The 16,673-nt window shown below is 44.1% G+C and overlaps 1 protein-coding gene across 14 annotated transcripts; it reads right to left on the bottom strand.

Moving 5' to 3' along the window:
- Positions 1–1,332: 1,332 nt before the first annotated feature.
- On the bottom strand, positions 1,333–14,759 carry LOC311369821 (E3 ubiquitin-protein ligase TRIM39-like; the record flags this gene model as incomplete). 14 transcript variants are annotated; one of them, XM_084488026.1, is made up of 3 exons in its annotated part: positions 1,333–2,640; positions 14,236–14,555; positions 14,660–14,759. In XM_084488026.1, 2 exons carry the CDS (start codon positions 14,551–14,553, stop codon positions 1,333–1,335), a joined length of 1,626 nt encoding a protein of 541 aa, XP_084344152.1. The 14 variants fall into 14 exon arrangements, with proteins under 14 accessions (XP_084344152.1, XP_084344148.1, XP_084344149.1 ...); XM_084488022.1 differs by lacking the exon at positions 14,660–14,759 and adding an exon at positions 7,613–8,426 and having other exon boundaries at positions 1,333–1,400; positions 13,810–14,553; XM_084488023.1 differs by lacking the exon at positions 14,660–14,759 and adding an exon at positions 7,619–8,426 and having other exon boundaries at positions 1,333–1,400; positions 13,810–14,553.
- Between the last annotated feature and the right edge of the window lie 1,914 nt (positions 14,760–16,673).

Raw genomic sequence — 16,673 nt, 5'->3', positions numbered from 1 at the left:
CCTCACGGCACATGAGCGCACTGCATTATTGCGCACAGTGTGGCCTCTTCAAATGCGTTTTTGTGTGTTCTCTTCTTTCTGGAGTTAAGAGAGATGGTGATTTAGTGGTTATTTGCGACTGTAACTGGGATCATCGGTGTTGTAGATCTATCCGGGTTCCCGGGGCTTCCCGAATACTTTCAATCCAACCCCGATCCGATTGTCAACAGAAACAGAGTGCAAAGAGTTGTTCATTGGCGCTACGCTGCTGTAGGAACTCTCCCAGATGTGTACGCGCACAGTGCACACACGAGCAGCAGAGCTGAGAGCAGCAGACAGCGATACAGTCAGGGCCTTTAGATGACAGGTTAGGGGTCCACACTCACTTTTCTATCACGGTCTATGGAGCCACTGAAGTTACCTGCCACCCCCCCCCCCCCCCCCCGGCCACGCTACAAAGCTTTAGTTCCACCGCTGCAAGCCCCCCCGAGTGTTACGTTGTTTTGATCGCTGTATATGTTTGAATGGAGTTACGTTTTGTGTAGTGAGAAGTACCTGGAAGAAAACAGCATTTAGTGGAGCAAAATAATTGTGCGCTGTCTTAAAAAAGGCTAAATTAGAATATTTGCCCAAATAAATTGTAATATTGCCTAGGTAATTTGTAAACACGTGTAATGTGTATGCAAGACAGTACTTAACACAATCCTGGATGAGCTAGAAAGGAGAGCAGAGATAGGAGAGAGGAGGAAGAGAAGAGAGAGGAAGGAGAGAGGAGAAACTAAGAGGAGAGGATGGAGAGGAGAGCAGAGCTGACAAAACAAAGTCATGGTCACTCACACACATGAGGAGAATCTTTACATGTAGTCACTGTGACCTTTGTGTTAGTGTGTTACACATGTTGGGTTGTTGCATGGTGGACATTAAAAGTAAATCGACTCATCAGCTGTTTTTCTATTTTTATTTAAATCAGAAAAGTTGTCATACATTCATACATTTTATTGTTTTCAATCATGATTCAGAAGTAAAATAATGATTTGATTATTATGATGCAAATTAATCCCTGAAAATAGTTCAACATAACTGCAACCATAAACAATTGTATAGCAGAAAACCATTAAAAAAACATGAGAAAAAGGACAATGAAGTACGTATATACTGTAATGTAATCATTTACAATGGGTTATATTTTTATATAGATAGAATAGAGTTATTTTCTTAATGAAATTTTCCTTTTTAAATTACAGCAGTGCAACATTAAAGCAGTTCTCTCAGATCTCAAATGGTAGAGATTATAATTCAGGAAACAACATTGTTGTTTTGGTTGTTTGATTATTTTATTAACAAACAAAGGTCCTAGTCTGTTTGATTGACAGGTGAGATGATCAGGGGGGCAGAGTTGTTACCTTCATAATAACAGGGACCTGGGCTGAAGATTGGATAGAGAGGCTCAGTAAAGGTGCAGCCAGTAGCAGAGTAGATGTGAACCCTGGCTTCCACATCATAGAAGGAGAGCAGACCCTCATCATAATCAACAAACACCCCCACCTCCTGGAGCTCAGCTCTCAGAGGGAGATGGACAGGACGTTTATCTCTGAATATCAACCCACCCTTGCTATAAAAAATCTTCCAGTAACCCGTCTCAGGGGTCACTATGATGTTACCTATTATGTTGATGGACTCTCTGGCCACTCCTAAAGACCATGCAGTCTTGTCTTTAACCTGGACCTCAAAGTAAAATCTCCCTGAGGAGAAGCTCTGCCTCGTGAGAACATATATTTTCTGTGTAAATCTCTTAGGGTTGTCTGGGAGTTTCTTCACTACATCTCCATAATGTACTTGTTTCCCATCCTCAGACAGGATGAGACTGGGATGAGCTGTATCAGGATCCAGAGTCACATCTACTTCATACTGCTGGACCCTCTTCAGTTCAGCATCACGCAGCTTCTTCATCTCCATGTTCAGTGTCTCCTCCAGCTGATCCAGGGATCTCCTCAAGGTCCCTATGTATGACGGAGGACGGACCTCCACCGCTGTCCAGTCCCTGGTGGGGGGAGGATCCTTCAGGGATCTGAAGGCCTGGAGGAAGTGGAGGTGGTCTTTAGTGTGTGAGAGCTGCTTCACCTCTGAGCTTCTATTGGTCAGATCTTCTATTTCCTGCTCCAGCTCTTTGATGAGGTCTTCAGCTTGTTTCTCTGTGGATTTCAGTCTCTCTTTAACCATTTGGTTGAGATCATCCTGGCACTTTTCAATGCAGCGCATCAGAGCAGTGAGGATCTGCACACCATCGGCTATCTCTCTGACTGCATCTGCTTTGCTGCGTTTAACTGTGTTTTTAATCTCCTTAATCGTTATTTTTCTCTCTTGGATCATCTGCTGAACTTCAGCCTCTATCTTCCTCAGCTGGGCCGTCTTCACTTCATATTCCTCCTTCAGAGGTACAACAGGATGGGACCTGTGGTCACCCTCTGTGCAGAACTGACATACAGACACCTGTTCAGTCTGGCAGAAGAGCTCCAGAAGTCGTTCGTGTTTCTCACACATCTTGTCTTCCAGATGGTCCATAGGCTCGACCAGCCGATGTTTCTTCAGGCCTGTGACTTTCTCATGTGGCTCCAGGTGCTTTTGACAGAAAGATGTGAAACACCCTAGGCAGGACTTCACGGCCTTCAGCTGGGTCCCAGTACAGACGTCACAGGGAACTTCTTCTGGTTCAATACATCGCCGCTTTTTTATTCCTACAGACGTTCCAGACCTGGACGTATTAGCAGAGGCCATTCCTAGACACAAAGCACAAGGTTTATGTATTGAGAAAGTCTATTATTTTCATAATTCCATAACAGGAAGAGAGGTTTTAACTTCTATCAAAGTTGTCCTGTTTTACTCACCTTGTTGTTGTTTCTGTCTGTCAGACTATTTGTTTCAAAATGTGTTTTATTATCCTCCTGAAAGAGAGAACTGCTTCCACGTCGGATGGATTTGGTTTCTGGGAATGTTACGTTTTGTTTCCTGACCTCTCCTCTCCTCCCCTAACACCTGGCTCCTCCCCTAACACCTGGCTCCTCCCCTAACACCGGGCTCCTCCCCTAACACCTGGCTCCACCCCCAGGGGGACACAGTTCACTGATGTTTCAACGTTTGGGCACATTCATTTACGTTGTAGGCTACTTCAAATGCATTGTTGTGTGTTCAAATATGTTCAACCTTTAATACAAAACACAGACCAAGAGATGGTGCAAAACCGGATACATTCTTGTGATTTAATGGTGATTTGCCACTGTAACTATGATTAAGACCTATACAAAAACTATCTCTGGTATTTTCTCTGGTACAGTCTTCATAAAAACATCGCTCTACCTGTATATCCAGGTTATATGTGTTATTATGGTTTTTGATTTAATATTGAGTTGAAACTGGTAGTTATATAACGCTCATCTCTCAGACTCTAACCTCATAAAAAAGCTGTATCATGTGACTCAGGGTAGGGCAGACGAACCAGACCAACAAGTTCACTATTCAGAGACATCACAGTCAGTGCCAGTAAAGAGACAGTAAAACAAACTTAAAATGTGCCGTGGCATTTAACAGTGTTTAATTTTAACTGGTGGTGCATTATGGGTAGCTTTTACGTGCCAAGGACAAATAGTGTGAAAATCTGAAGTGATGGACAACTAGTATCCCTAGTTTAGTTCTAGTTGTTATTTTAGGGTTATCAAGGTGTGATTGAGCAAAATGATGTTCCATTAATCCATTGCAGTCTTACGTCATTTAAATCCATGGATTTCCTTCTATTCCTTCAAACCAATTGAATGGGTGGAGTCTGCTTTCCCTCCTGGCTCCGTAGCCAAGCAGGTGACCAATCACCAAACACTCACCTTATGGTGACGGTTCAGCTGAATCAAGCTACAGAGTTATTACAGAACTAGCTAGTTAAAGACCTTTCTACCTGTGTTATCTGAACAGCCACATAAAATTCATAACAACAATAACTGGACCTTCTCTTTGTTACTCTTTCACTGCAGCCATTAGTTCAAAATCATGAGAAATGCTCCAGTGTCTAAAGAAACCCGTCCAAAACCCACCCACCCACCACTTAATCAAGCAGAATTATTTGTATCCCTTTTTGAACCAATGTAGCCTTTGGAGAAAAGAGAAGAGAATAAGAATCACATTTTGGACAATAGAGTTGCAGTAATAAAGTAACTTGCAGTCAAGTTGTAAAAGAAAATCAAACATGCTGTTGGAGCTGGTCCCAACCCACTACCAGAATGTTAAAAATGCATTCTGGCTAACGTCTGGTAGACGGTAGTTTTCCATTGAGGGGCGGGGCTTGATTGCAGATCAGCTTTTCACCGTCTCTGGGGTGGAGCCAGAACATTTGATTGACATAACCTGATTACTCGAAACTGCCAGTATCAGTTAACACGTGCATGTGTTTAATAGAGGGCCATTTGAGTGCATATTAACATACATTTAAAAAAAAATGTTATGCATTTAACTTGAGAAAGTTGAGCACTACTATGTAACCCACTGAATCACCTTTAATCAAACAACAAACAACAAACAACAAGAAAACACTTTTTGGTTAGGATGGCTGTATGATGTCATCATATAAGGTATTTAGTTTCCCTGTTATCCAATCACAAACACAGGACACACACACACACACACACACACACACACACTCACACTAACAGGAGTCACCACACCAACAAGTGGGCATGAAACCAAGCTCTCTCTCATAAATGGTTTTAACAAACGGTGACTCAACGATTCCAGGAATCCTCTCCGTGGTTTGAATCTCTGGTCCCTGGTGGCTCGACCGGTAGAGCTTGGCAGTTGGTGCCGCGCCCTCAGAGAACCACAGAACGGCCCGTAGTTCAGGAAGGAACTGAATTCATGAACAAATTAAAAACAACTTAATTAATAATTTCACATATTTTCTACAGTATTTGTAGATTAGGTTGCATTATTTATATTCGATGACTCCCTCTCTAGGTGACACACCTGCTGTTGCAGGCGTCACCTCTGATTGGCTGATATGGTGACCCGGTCCCCTGCTGTTGCAGGCATCCCCTCTGATTGGCTGATGGGGTGACCCGGTCACCTGCTGTTGCAGGCATCCCCTCTGATTGGCTGATAGGGTGACCCGGTCCCCTGCTGATTAGGCGCTGATGCGACACACCTGTCCTCCTCTTATTGAAGCTGAACTGAAGGGGCGTTCACAGGGGAGCCGGCAGCCCTGCAGCCCCACAGTGAACCAGGGCCCCGTTTCCCGATAACGATGGATCCACGCTCGTACGATCCATCGTACGATGGATCTCACGCAGCATCGTTAATTTTAGGGGAGCGTTTCCCGAAACTCATCTTAACATGAACGCGCGTGCTCTGCTCTTACGACGTCGTAGGATTGTAGCTGTCTACTCACACGGTGCTGAAATGGGCTCCGTAGGAGGGGGACACGCAGGAATGTTGTTGGATTAAACTATATTTTGTGGCAGCAAAAAAATATCTCCCCATCAAGGCCAACAGCAGAGTAGCCCACGAAAAGAATAGACTAATATGAATACTACAAATATTAAAACACAATTGATTTGGTCTAGGCCGACATATGCTATATCAGTCCTAATCCCGAACGCACCGTGCGTACATTGTTTCACGGCATTTTCTCCCCTGAAATAATTCCATATTAAAAAAATAAAAAATATCATGTGTCTGTGTGACAACTAGGCCTATAGCATTTATTTAAATGTGCTGATTTCTGAAACATGCTTTGCGCCGCAAAGAGGGCAGACTTTCTCTGATTCCTGCATTCCGTTTCATTCAGTCATTCATTCAGTGATTGACGCGCCGCGCACTCTCCAGAAACTTTGGAGTCAACATTAAAAATGCAACGTTCCATTCATTCATTATCATTCAAACGCAGAGGCATTGACATGGCTATTGCTGTTGCTGGTCTAGATCGAGTCCTGCCCATATTGTTGGGCAGGGGGTATGATGGTGCGGGCAATGTAAGCGGGAATGGCACGCATCGCAGCACAGTTTCCCGCAGCAGTCTACGTACAGAAAACCACGCTCTCAACTTGGCGATTGTGCACTCCACTAAGGTCAGGGAGTTCGTAACTGTCTAGACACGGTCCAATAAATAGTGAACTTCATCACAGCCTCACCGACGCGCCTACAGTGCTTTATGTCAAACAATCGCAACAAAAAACGCCTGCAGAAATTATCCGACACCCGCTGGTTTCAGCATGATTCATATACAGTATGTCTTCTGTCATTGATCAATATGAGGACATTTTAACCACGATGGTTGAATTAAAATCAGAGGGAGACAGCAAGTGCCGCTCGCAAGCGACCTCCCACACAAGCAACGGAATCATTTGATTTTATTATATGCCTTGTGATAGGGTGCCTTGTGACGTGGCGTTTCATCGGTTTATTTATCCACATTTATTTTTGGAATTTTAAATTGCTGCAATAAATTATATTTGTGTTGACTTCTAACATGTCTCTGTCTTTGCTGTTTAAATCTAACAGTAGTCTACGAGTAGGCTAATATATATGCGGGAACCACTGTTTTTGGGCTATTGCGAAATAGCGCCAGCTGGATAATCAGTGGTATTGGATGACGTGTTTTAATAAAACACATCCAATACACGGAATGTCCAGCTGGTGACTCCACTGAGGCTATAGTAACGATGCATCCTAGTGCTTAACGAGTACCCCTGTAGGCGTCGTTAGCTACGAGGGTTTTAACGACGTCGTTACGTAACGATGCTTTCGGGAAACGGTCCGAAAATTCTGCGATGATCGTACGACGGTGTTAACGACGTCGTTAGGCTAACGATGCTTTCGGGAAACGGGGCCCAGGACTGTTGAGGGGCTCAGGGGACCCGGTGGGTTGGTTTGTTTAGACTCCTCGTCCAGAGGATCCCCAACGTCCTCCCTGAGCAGCCCAGACCTGGGCCTTCATCTCACTGGACGCTCTGGATAAAAACGCCTGCTGATGGTCATAGTGTGAATGTGTGTATCAAGGTGTGATTGAGGTGTGATTGGCGCTGTACACACGAGGAGAATCTTTACATGTAGTCACTGTGACCTTTGTGTTAGTGTGTTACACATGTCCGGTTGTTGTATGGTGGACATTAAAATTGACTCATCAGCTGTTTTACCATTTTTATTTAAATCATAAAAGTGTTGTCATACATTCATACATTTTATTGTGTCATGATTCATGATTCATTAGTGAAGTAATGATTTGATTATTATGATGCACATCATTTCCTGAAACTAGTTAACTGCAACCATAAACAATTGTATAGCAGAAAACCTTTAAAAACATGAAAAAGAGACAATGAAGAACGTAATGTTATCTAATAATTTACAATGGGTTATAATTTATAATAGTCAGGGCTCACTTCCTACTGAATTTCTCATTGTTAAATGACAGCAGTACAACATTATTGCAGTTCTCTCAGATCTCACATGGTAGAAATTCAGGAAACCACATTAGTTGTTTTGGTTGTTTGATTATTTTATTATCAAACAAAGGGCCTAGTCTGTTTGATTGACTGAGGTGAGATGATCAGGCTGCCAGAGTTGGTACCTTCATAATCATCCTCTGGCCAGTGACCTGGACAGAGGATTGGATAGAGAGGCTCAGTAAAGGTGCAGCCAGTAGCAGAGTAGATATGAACCCTGCCTTCAACATCATAGAAGGAGAGCAGACCCTCATCATAATCAACAAACACCCCCACCTTCTGGAGCTCAGCTCTCAGAGGGAGACGGACATCAGGGTCATCATTAAATACCAACCCATCCTCAGTGAAGGTAAGAGTCCAGAAACCATTTTCAGGGGCCCATAAGGTCTCATCTATTCTGTCGATGGACTCTCTGGCCACTCCTAAACACCAGTCTGTATTGTCTTTAACCCGGACCTCAAAGTAAAATCTCCCTGAGGAGAAGCTCTGCCTCGAGAGAACACATGCATACTTTGTAAATCGCTTGGGGTTGTCCGGGAGTCTCTTATCATCATCTACCTCATGTACTTGTTTCCCATCCTCAGACAGCCTGAGCCAGGGATGAGCTGTATCAGGATCCAGAGTCACATCTACTTCATACTGCTGGACCCTCTTCAGTTCAGCATCACGCAGCTTCTTCATCTCCATGTTCAGTGTCTCCTCCAGCTGATCCAGGGATCTCCTCAAGGTCCCTATGTATGACGGATGATGGACCTCCACCGCTGTCCAGTCCCTGGTGGGGGGAGGATCCTTCAGGGATCTGAAGGCCTGGAGGAAGTGGAGGTGGTCTTTAGTGTGTGAGAGCTGCTTCACATCTGAGCTTCTATTGGTCAGATCTTCTATTTCCTGCTCCAGCTCTTTGATGAGGTCTTCAGCTTGTTTCTCTGTGGATTTCAGTCTCTCTTTAACCATTTGGTTGAGATCATCCTGGTACTTTTCAATGCAGCGCATCAGAGCAGTGATGATCTGCAAACCATCAGCTATCTCTCTGTCTGCAGATGCAGACAGAGAGAGCACCGTCTTTTTAATCTCCTTAATCGTTATTTTTCTCTCTTGGATCATCTGCTGAACTTCAGCCTCTATCTTCCCCAGCTGGGCCATCTTCACTTCATATTCCTCCTTTAGAGGTACAACAGGTTGGGACCTGTGGTCAACAGGTTGGGACCTGTGGTCACCCATAGGCTCGACCAGCCGATGTTTCTTCAGGCCTGTGACTCTCTCATGTGGCTTCAGGTGCTTTTGACAGTAAGATGTGGAACACCCTAGGCAGTACTTCACGGCCTTCCGCTGGGTCCGAGTACAGACCTCACAGGGAACTTCTCCTGGTTCAATACATCGCCGCTTTTTTATTCCTACAGACGTTCCAGACCTGGACGTATTAGCAGAGGCCATTCCTAGACACAAAGCACAAGGTTTATGTATTGAGAAAGTCTATTATTTTCATAATTCCATAACAGGAAGAGAGGTTTTAACTTCTATCAAAGTTGTCCTGTTTTACTCACCTTGTTGTTGTTTCTGTCTGTCAGACTATTTGTTTCAAAATGTGTTTTATTTTCCTCCTGAAAGAGAGAACTGCTTCCACGTCGGATGGATTTGGTTTCTGGGAATGTTACGTTTTGTTTCCTGATCAAGACGTCCTCTCCTCTCCTCCCCTAACACCTGGCTCCTCCCCTAACACCGGGCTCCTCCCCTAACACCTGGCTCCACCCCCAGGGGGACACAGTTCACTGATGTTTCAACGTTTGGGCACATTCATTTACGTTGTAGGCTACTTCAAATGCATTGATGTGTGTTCAAATATGTTCAACCTTTAATACAAAACACAGACCAAGAGATGGTGCAAAACCGGATACATTCTTGTGATTTAATGGTGATTTGCCACTGTAACTATGATTAAGACCTATACAAAAACTATCTCTGGTATTTTCTCTGGTACAGTCTTCATAAAAACATCGCTCTACCTGTATATCCAGGTTATATGTGTTATTATGGTTTTTGATTTAATATTGAGTTGAAACTGGTAGTTATATAACGCTCATCTCTCAGACTCTAACCTCATAAAAAAGCTGTATCATGTGACTCAGGGTAGGGCAGACAAACCAGACCAACAAGTTCACTATTCAGAGACATCATAGTCAGTGCCAGTAAAGAGACAGTAAAACAAACTTAAAATGTGCCGTGGCATTTAACAGTGTTTAATTTTAACTGGTGGTGCATTATGGGTAGCTTTTACGTGCCAAGGACAAATAGTGTGAAAATCTGAAGTGATGGACGACTAGTATCCCTAGTTTAGTTCTAGTTGTTATTTTAGGGTTATCAAGGTGTGATTGAGCAAAATGATGTTCCATTAATCCATTGCAGTCTTACGTCATTTAAATCCATGGATTTCCTTCTATTCCTTCAAACCAATTGAATGGGTGGAGTCTGCTTTCCCTCCTGGCTCCGTAGCCAAGCAGGTGACCAATCACCAAACACTCACCTTATGGTGACGGTTCAGCTAAATCAAGCTACAGAGTTATTACAGAACTAGCTAATTAAAGACCTTTCTACCTGTGTTATCTGAACAGCCACATAAAATTCATAACAACAATAACTGGACCTTCTCTTTGTTACTCTTTCACTGCAGCCATTAGTTCAAAATCATGAGAAATGCTCCAGTGTCTAAAGAAAGCCGTCCAAAACCCATCCACCCACCACTTAATCAAGCAGAATTATTTGTATCCCTTTTTGAACCAATGTAGCCTTTGGAGAAAAGAGAAGAGAATAAGAATCACATTTTGGACAATAGAGTTGCAGTAATAAAGTAACTTGCAGTCAAGTTGTAAAAGAAAATCAAACATGCTGTTGGAGCTGGTCCCAACCCACTACCAGAATGTTAAAAATGCATTCTGGCTGACGTCTGGTAGACGGTAGTTTTCCATTGAGGGGCGGGGCTTGATTGCAGATCAGCTTTTCACCGTCTCTGGGGTGGAGCCAGAACATTTGATTGACATAACCTGATTACCCGAAACTGCCAGTATCAGTTAACACGTGCTTGTGTTTAATAGAGGGCCATTTGAGTGCATATTAACATACATTTTTTTTTTAAATGTTATGCATTCAACTTGAGAAAGTTGAGCACTACTATGTAACACACTGAATCACCTTTAATCAAACAACAAACAACAAACAACAAGAAAACACTTTTTGGTTAGGATGGCTGTATGATGTCATCATATAAGGTATTTAGTTTCCCTGTTATCCAATCACAAACACAGGACACACACACACACACACACACTCACACTAACAGGAGTCACCACACCAACAAGTGGGCATGAAACCAAGCTCTCTCTCATAAATGGTTTTAACAAACGGTGACTCAACGATTCCAGGAATCCTCTCCGTGGTTTGAATCTCTGGTCCCTGGTGGCTCGACCGGTAGAGCTTGGCAGTTGGTGCCGCTCCCTCAGAGAACCACAGAACGGCCCGTAGTTCAGGAAGGAACTGAATTCATGAACAAATTAAAAACAACTTAATTAATAATTTCACATATTTTCTACAGTATTTGTAGATTAGGTTGCATTATTTATATTCGATGACTCCCTCTCTAGGTGACACACCTGCTGTTGCAGGCGTCACCTCTGATTGGCTGATATGGTGACCCGGTCCCCTGCTGTTGCAGGCATCCCCTCTGATTGGCTGATGGGGTGACCCGGTCACCTGCTGTTGCAGGCATCCCCTCTGATTGGCTGATAGGGTGACCCGGTCCCCTGCTGATTAGGTGCTGATGCGACACACCTGTCCTCCTCTTATTGAAGCTGAACTGAAGGGGCGTTCACAGGGGAGCCGGCAGCCCTGCAGCCCCACAGTGAACCAGGACTGTTGAGGGGCTCAGGGGACCCGGTGGGTTGGTTTGTTTAGACTCCTCGTCCAGAGGATCCCCAACGTCCTCCCTGAGCAGCCCAGACCTGGGCCTTCATCTCACTGGACGCTCTGGATAGAAACGCCTGCTAATGGTCCTATTGTGAGTTATAGTTTGGCTAACATGATCTTCTATAGTTGTAGGGGAGAGAAGGTTTAGGAACCAGTCAGAATAGCCACATACAACAAGTCTTGTTTTTTATGGCATTGAGATTTTGTACAGCGCTAAAAAATATGTCAACGATTCTATGCTTTATTTTTCTTATCTCATCTCATTCGGTACAGGTAGTTCTTCCTGCAAAGTGTTTCACATTCTTACTCCTTTTTAAATGGAGTACGTACACCGGGGGTGATTCCCTAAACCACGCGGTCGGTGGCTTGTCTAAAGCGTGTGACGTCATCACTCAGCCAGAGTTCAGAACCTTGGAGAGCGACAGCGGAAGACGTCTCCCACTCTGTCTGCTGCGGCTGTCCTCGACACACCCGTCACCAAGCCGACGCTTATACACGTTGCTTTAATTTAACACCTTCTTGTTATTCAACGATGCAATTCTAATAATACGTGTGTGAGAACGAGACCGCAGACGGCTCTTACCTGAACGGCTGATCAAAATAAATGAAGAAAGAAAGAAAGAAAGTAGTTTGTACCTTAATCATGCGATAAAATGCAAAAAGAGGAGATTCATGTCTCACAATATTAAATAAATAGTCTAATTAGATGTACTTCAAAAGAGTAGGATTAGGGGACACAAAGAACGTTCCGCCCCTCTGTGGTGATCCCCGCTCCGGCCACTGGGTGTCGCTCATAACACTGATTATGGTAATGCTGCTTGTATGCGCCAGGGCGCAGGTAGTAGACTATAGCAAAGACAGGTCAAAAGGGTATTTACACACATGTAATGTGTATGCAAGACAATACTTAACACAATCCTGGATGAGCTAGAAAGGAGAGCAGAGATAGGAGAGAGGAGGAAGAGAAGAGAGAGGAAGGAGAGAGGAGAAACTAAGAGGAGAGGATGGAGAGGAGAGCAGAGCTGACAAAACAAAGTGATAGTCACTCACACACATGAGGAGAATCTTTACATGTAGTCACTGTGACCTTTGTGTGAGTGTGTTACACATGTTGGGTTGTTGCATGGTGAACATTAAAAGTAAATCGACTCATCAGCTGTATTTCCATTTTTATTGAAATCAGAAAAGTCATACATTCATACATTTTATTGTGTCATCATTCATGATTCAGAAGTAAAGTAATGATTTGATTAATATGATGCACATCAATCCCTGAAACTACTGCAATCATAAACAATTGTACAGCAGTAAACCTTTAAAAACATGAAAAAGCGATTCTGAAGAATATAATGTTATCTAATTATTTACAATGGGTTATAATTTATAATATTCAGGGTTCATTTCCTACTGAATTCTCTTTGTTAAATGACAGCAGTACAACATTAATGCAGATCTCTCAGATCTCACATGGTAGAGATTTAGTTGTTTTGGTTGTTTGATTATTTTATTATCAAACAAAGGTCCTAGTCTTTTTGATTGACAGGTGATATGATCAGGGGGGCAGAGTTTATGCCTCCATAATTATGGAGACATGGACCGAGGAATGGATAGAGAGGCTCAGTAAAGGTGCAGCCAGTAGCAGAGTAGATATGAACCCTGGCTTCCACATCATAGAAGAAGACCAGACCCTCATCATAATCAACAAACACCCCCACCTTCTGGAGCTCAGCTCTCACAGGGAGAAGGACAACAGGGTCATCACTAAATACCAGTCCATCATTGTTGAAGTAAAGAATCCAGTAACCTTTCTCAGGGGTCCTTAAGGTATAACGTTTTCTGTTGATGGACTCTCTGGCCACTCCTAAACACCATCCAGTCTTGTCTTTAACCTGGACCTCAAAGTAAAATCTCCCTGAGGAGAAGCTCTGCCTCGTGAGAACAAATATATAATGTGTAAATCTCTTAGGGTTGTCTCGGAGTTTCTTCACTACATCTCCATGATGTACTTGTTTCCCATCCTCAGACAGGATGAGACTGGGATTAGCTGTATCAGGATCCAGAGTCACATCTACTTCATACTGCTGGACCCTCTTCAGTTCAGCATCACGCAGCTTCTTCATCTCCATGTTCAGTGTCTCCTCCAGCTGATCCAGGGATCTCCTCAAGGTCATGACGGAGGACGGATCTCCACTGTCGTCCAGTCCCTGGTGGGTGGAGGATCCTTCAGGGATCTGAAGGCCTGGAGGAAGTGGAGGTGGTCTTTAGTGTGTGAGAGCTTCACCTCTGAGCTTCTATTGGTCAGATCTTCTATTTCCTGCTCCAGCTCTTTGATGAGGCCTTCAGCTTGTTTCTCTGTGGATTTCAGTCTCTCTTTAACCATTCGGTTGAGATAATCCTGGCACTTTTCAATGCAGCGCATCAGAGCAGTGAGGACCTGCACACCATCGGCTATCTCTCTGTCTGCGTCTGCTTTGCTGCGTTTAACTGTGTCTTGAATCTCCTGAATATTTTTTTGTCTCTCCAGGATCATCTGCTGAACTTCAGCCTCTATCTTCCCCAGCTGGGCCATCTTTACTTCATATCCCTCCTTCAGAGGTACAACAGGATGGGACCTGTGGTCACCCTCTGTGCAGAACTGACACACACACACCTGTTCAGTCTGGCAGAAGAGCTCCAGAAGTCGGTCGTGTTTCTTACACATCCTGTCTTCCAGACGGTCCATAGGCTCGACCAGCCGATGTTTTTTCAGGCCTGCGACTCTCTGATGCGGCTCCAGGTGGGTTTGGCAGTAAGAGATAAGACACACTAGGCAGGACTTCACGGCCTTCAGCTGGGTCCCAGTACAGACGTCACAGGGAACTTCTGCTGGTTCAACACAAGGCTCCTCGTTTACTTGTACGGATGTTCTAAACTGAGCAGCCATCTCTGATACAAGGATATTGACACGTAAATCAGGTTTTGTGTGGAAAAGTTCATTGCAAACAGGACATTTGTACTTGACTTGTTCATCCCAGAACTTAGTAATACAGGTTCTGCAGAAGTTGTGTCCACATGGTGTGGTGACTGGACTGCTGAACACATCCAGACAGATGGAACATGAAAAGTTCTCCTCAGACCAGGTAGTGTTTGCAGAGGCCATTCCTAGACACAGACGACAAGGTTTATGTATTGAGCAATTCTATTATTTTTTTAATTCCATAACGGTAAAAGTGGTTTTAACTTCTTTCAAAGTTGTGCTGCTTTACTCACCTCGTCGTTGTTGTTTCTGTCTGTCAGACAATTTTTTCCAAAATGCGTTTTTCTTTTCTCCTGAACGAGAGACCTGCTTCCACGTCGGTTGCTTTGGTTTCTATAAACCTTAGGTTTCGTTTCCTCAACATGAGGTCCTCTCCTCTCCTCCCCTAACGCCTTGCTCCTCCCCTAACGTCTGGCTCCTCCCCCACGGCACATGAGTGCACTGCATTAATGCGCACTGTGTGGCCTATGCGTTGATGTGTGTTTTCTTCTTTCTGGAGTTAAAGGAGAGCCGGTGCAGAACGAGAGACGTTGTGGTGATTTAGTGGTGATTTGTGACTGTAACTGGGATTAATCGGTGTTGATCTATCCAAGTTTCCGGGGCTTCCCCGAATACTTTTTAACCCCGATATGATTTTTAGCAAACACAGACGGAGAGCAAAGAGCTGTTTATTGGCGCTACGCTGCTGTAGGATCTCTCCCCGATGTGTACGCGCACAGTGCACACACGAGCAGCAGAGCTGAGAGCAGCAGACAGCGATACAGTCTGGTCAGTGGAGGATTTCCTTTTGCTTTTGGAAAGTTTGCCCCGTTTGCAGAACTAGTCCACCCCCTGCTGGTAAAAGTGGGTCTCACACACACACACACACACACACACACACACACACACACACACACACACACACACACACACACACACACACACACACACACACACACACACACACACACACACACACACACACACACACACACACACAGGGCATTCGTTGTGACATGTATTCACTCACCATTCCTTATTGTTTGACATGTTTTTGCCTTTATTCAACCTAATCAAACAGGTCAAGTCAGGAGAATGCCTGCGGACTCGCACATGACAACCGGTGTCTTTGGGGAACGCAAATCTAGAGACGGAGAACAAACGGACGCAGTATGCTGCTCGCCCTGCACTAGAGAGAGTGTGTTCTCCCACGATGTTTCAACCTCCTTTAGTTTCGTTTCATGCTTGTGTGTGTGTGTGTGTGTGTGTGTGTGTGTGTGTGTGTGTGTGTGTGTGTGTGTGTGTGAATAATAAATGAGCTGCAGTTCAGCCATCAGAGGATTAATTCATGTTCCGTATGGCCCTGACATATGGAGCTATTACTGTTGCAATATTATTTGCAAATGCGTATCTCAATCTGTGTGTGTGTATTCAGATCTGTGTGTGTGTATTCAGATCTGTGTGTGCGTATTCAGATCTGTGTGTGTGTAATATGATCTGTGTGTGTGTATTCAGATCTGTGTGTGCGTATTCAGATCTGTGTGTGTGTATTCAGACCTGTGTGTGTGTGTAAAAAAAATCTGTGTCTGTATTCAGATTTGCAAGTGAAGACAAATCTGCAAGTGCATGCAAAGATCTGTGAATGTGAACACAGATCTGTAAGTGTACATAGATCTGTAAATGTGTAAACCGATCTGTAAATGCGTACATAGATCTGTAAATGTCTGTCATCACTTACAACTCAGGCAGGAGCTCTCCATTGGCTGTGTTTTTACACGTGAATTTTGCAACACTTCTGCCGCGGCAGATCTGTGATCTGCAAATGTGTAGAAATGAGATTTGTCTGTGACCTCAGTGTTCCTTTGCCCTGAGCTCAGGCTCACAGGCTCACGCTGCCTGGCTGCAGTAGCAGTACCGCCTACACACCACCAGTCGGCGCGTAGCACCCAGTGATGATAAGCGTGTCACTTGGGGTCATTTCATTGCGCTCACGGTTGGCGTTGTGTCGAGTGTATGGTCGGGAGGCAATACCATGAATTCAAGAGTGTTCGCTGTAAGTACAAGTTCATGTTTCAACAGTAACTTAGTTGTCAGAAGTATTATTGCCTTCTTAAAATAAATTATCAGTAATGTTATTTGTGACAGCGTGAGCCTGTGAGCCTGAGCTCAGGGCAAAGGAACACTGAGGTCACAGACAAATCTCATTTCTACACATTTGCAGATCACAGATCTGCCGCGGCAGAAGTGTTGCAAAATTCACGTGT

The sequence above is a fragment of the Micromesistius poutassou genome, assembly GCF_964030765.1.
Source record: "Micromesistius poutassou genome assembly, chromosome: 24".
Classification (NCBI taxonomy): domain Eukaryota; kingdom Metazoa; phylum Chordata; class Actinopteri; order Gadiformes; family Gadidae; genus Micromesistius; species Micromesistius poutassou.
This window is presented reverse-complemented; position numbering and strand designations above follow the sequence as displayed.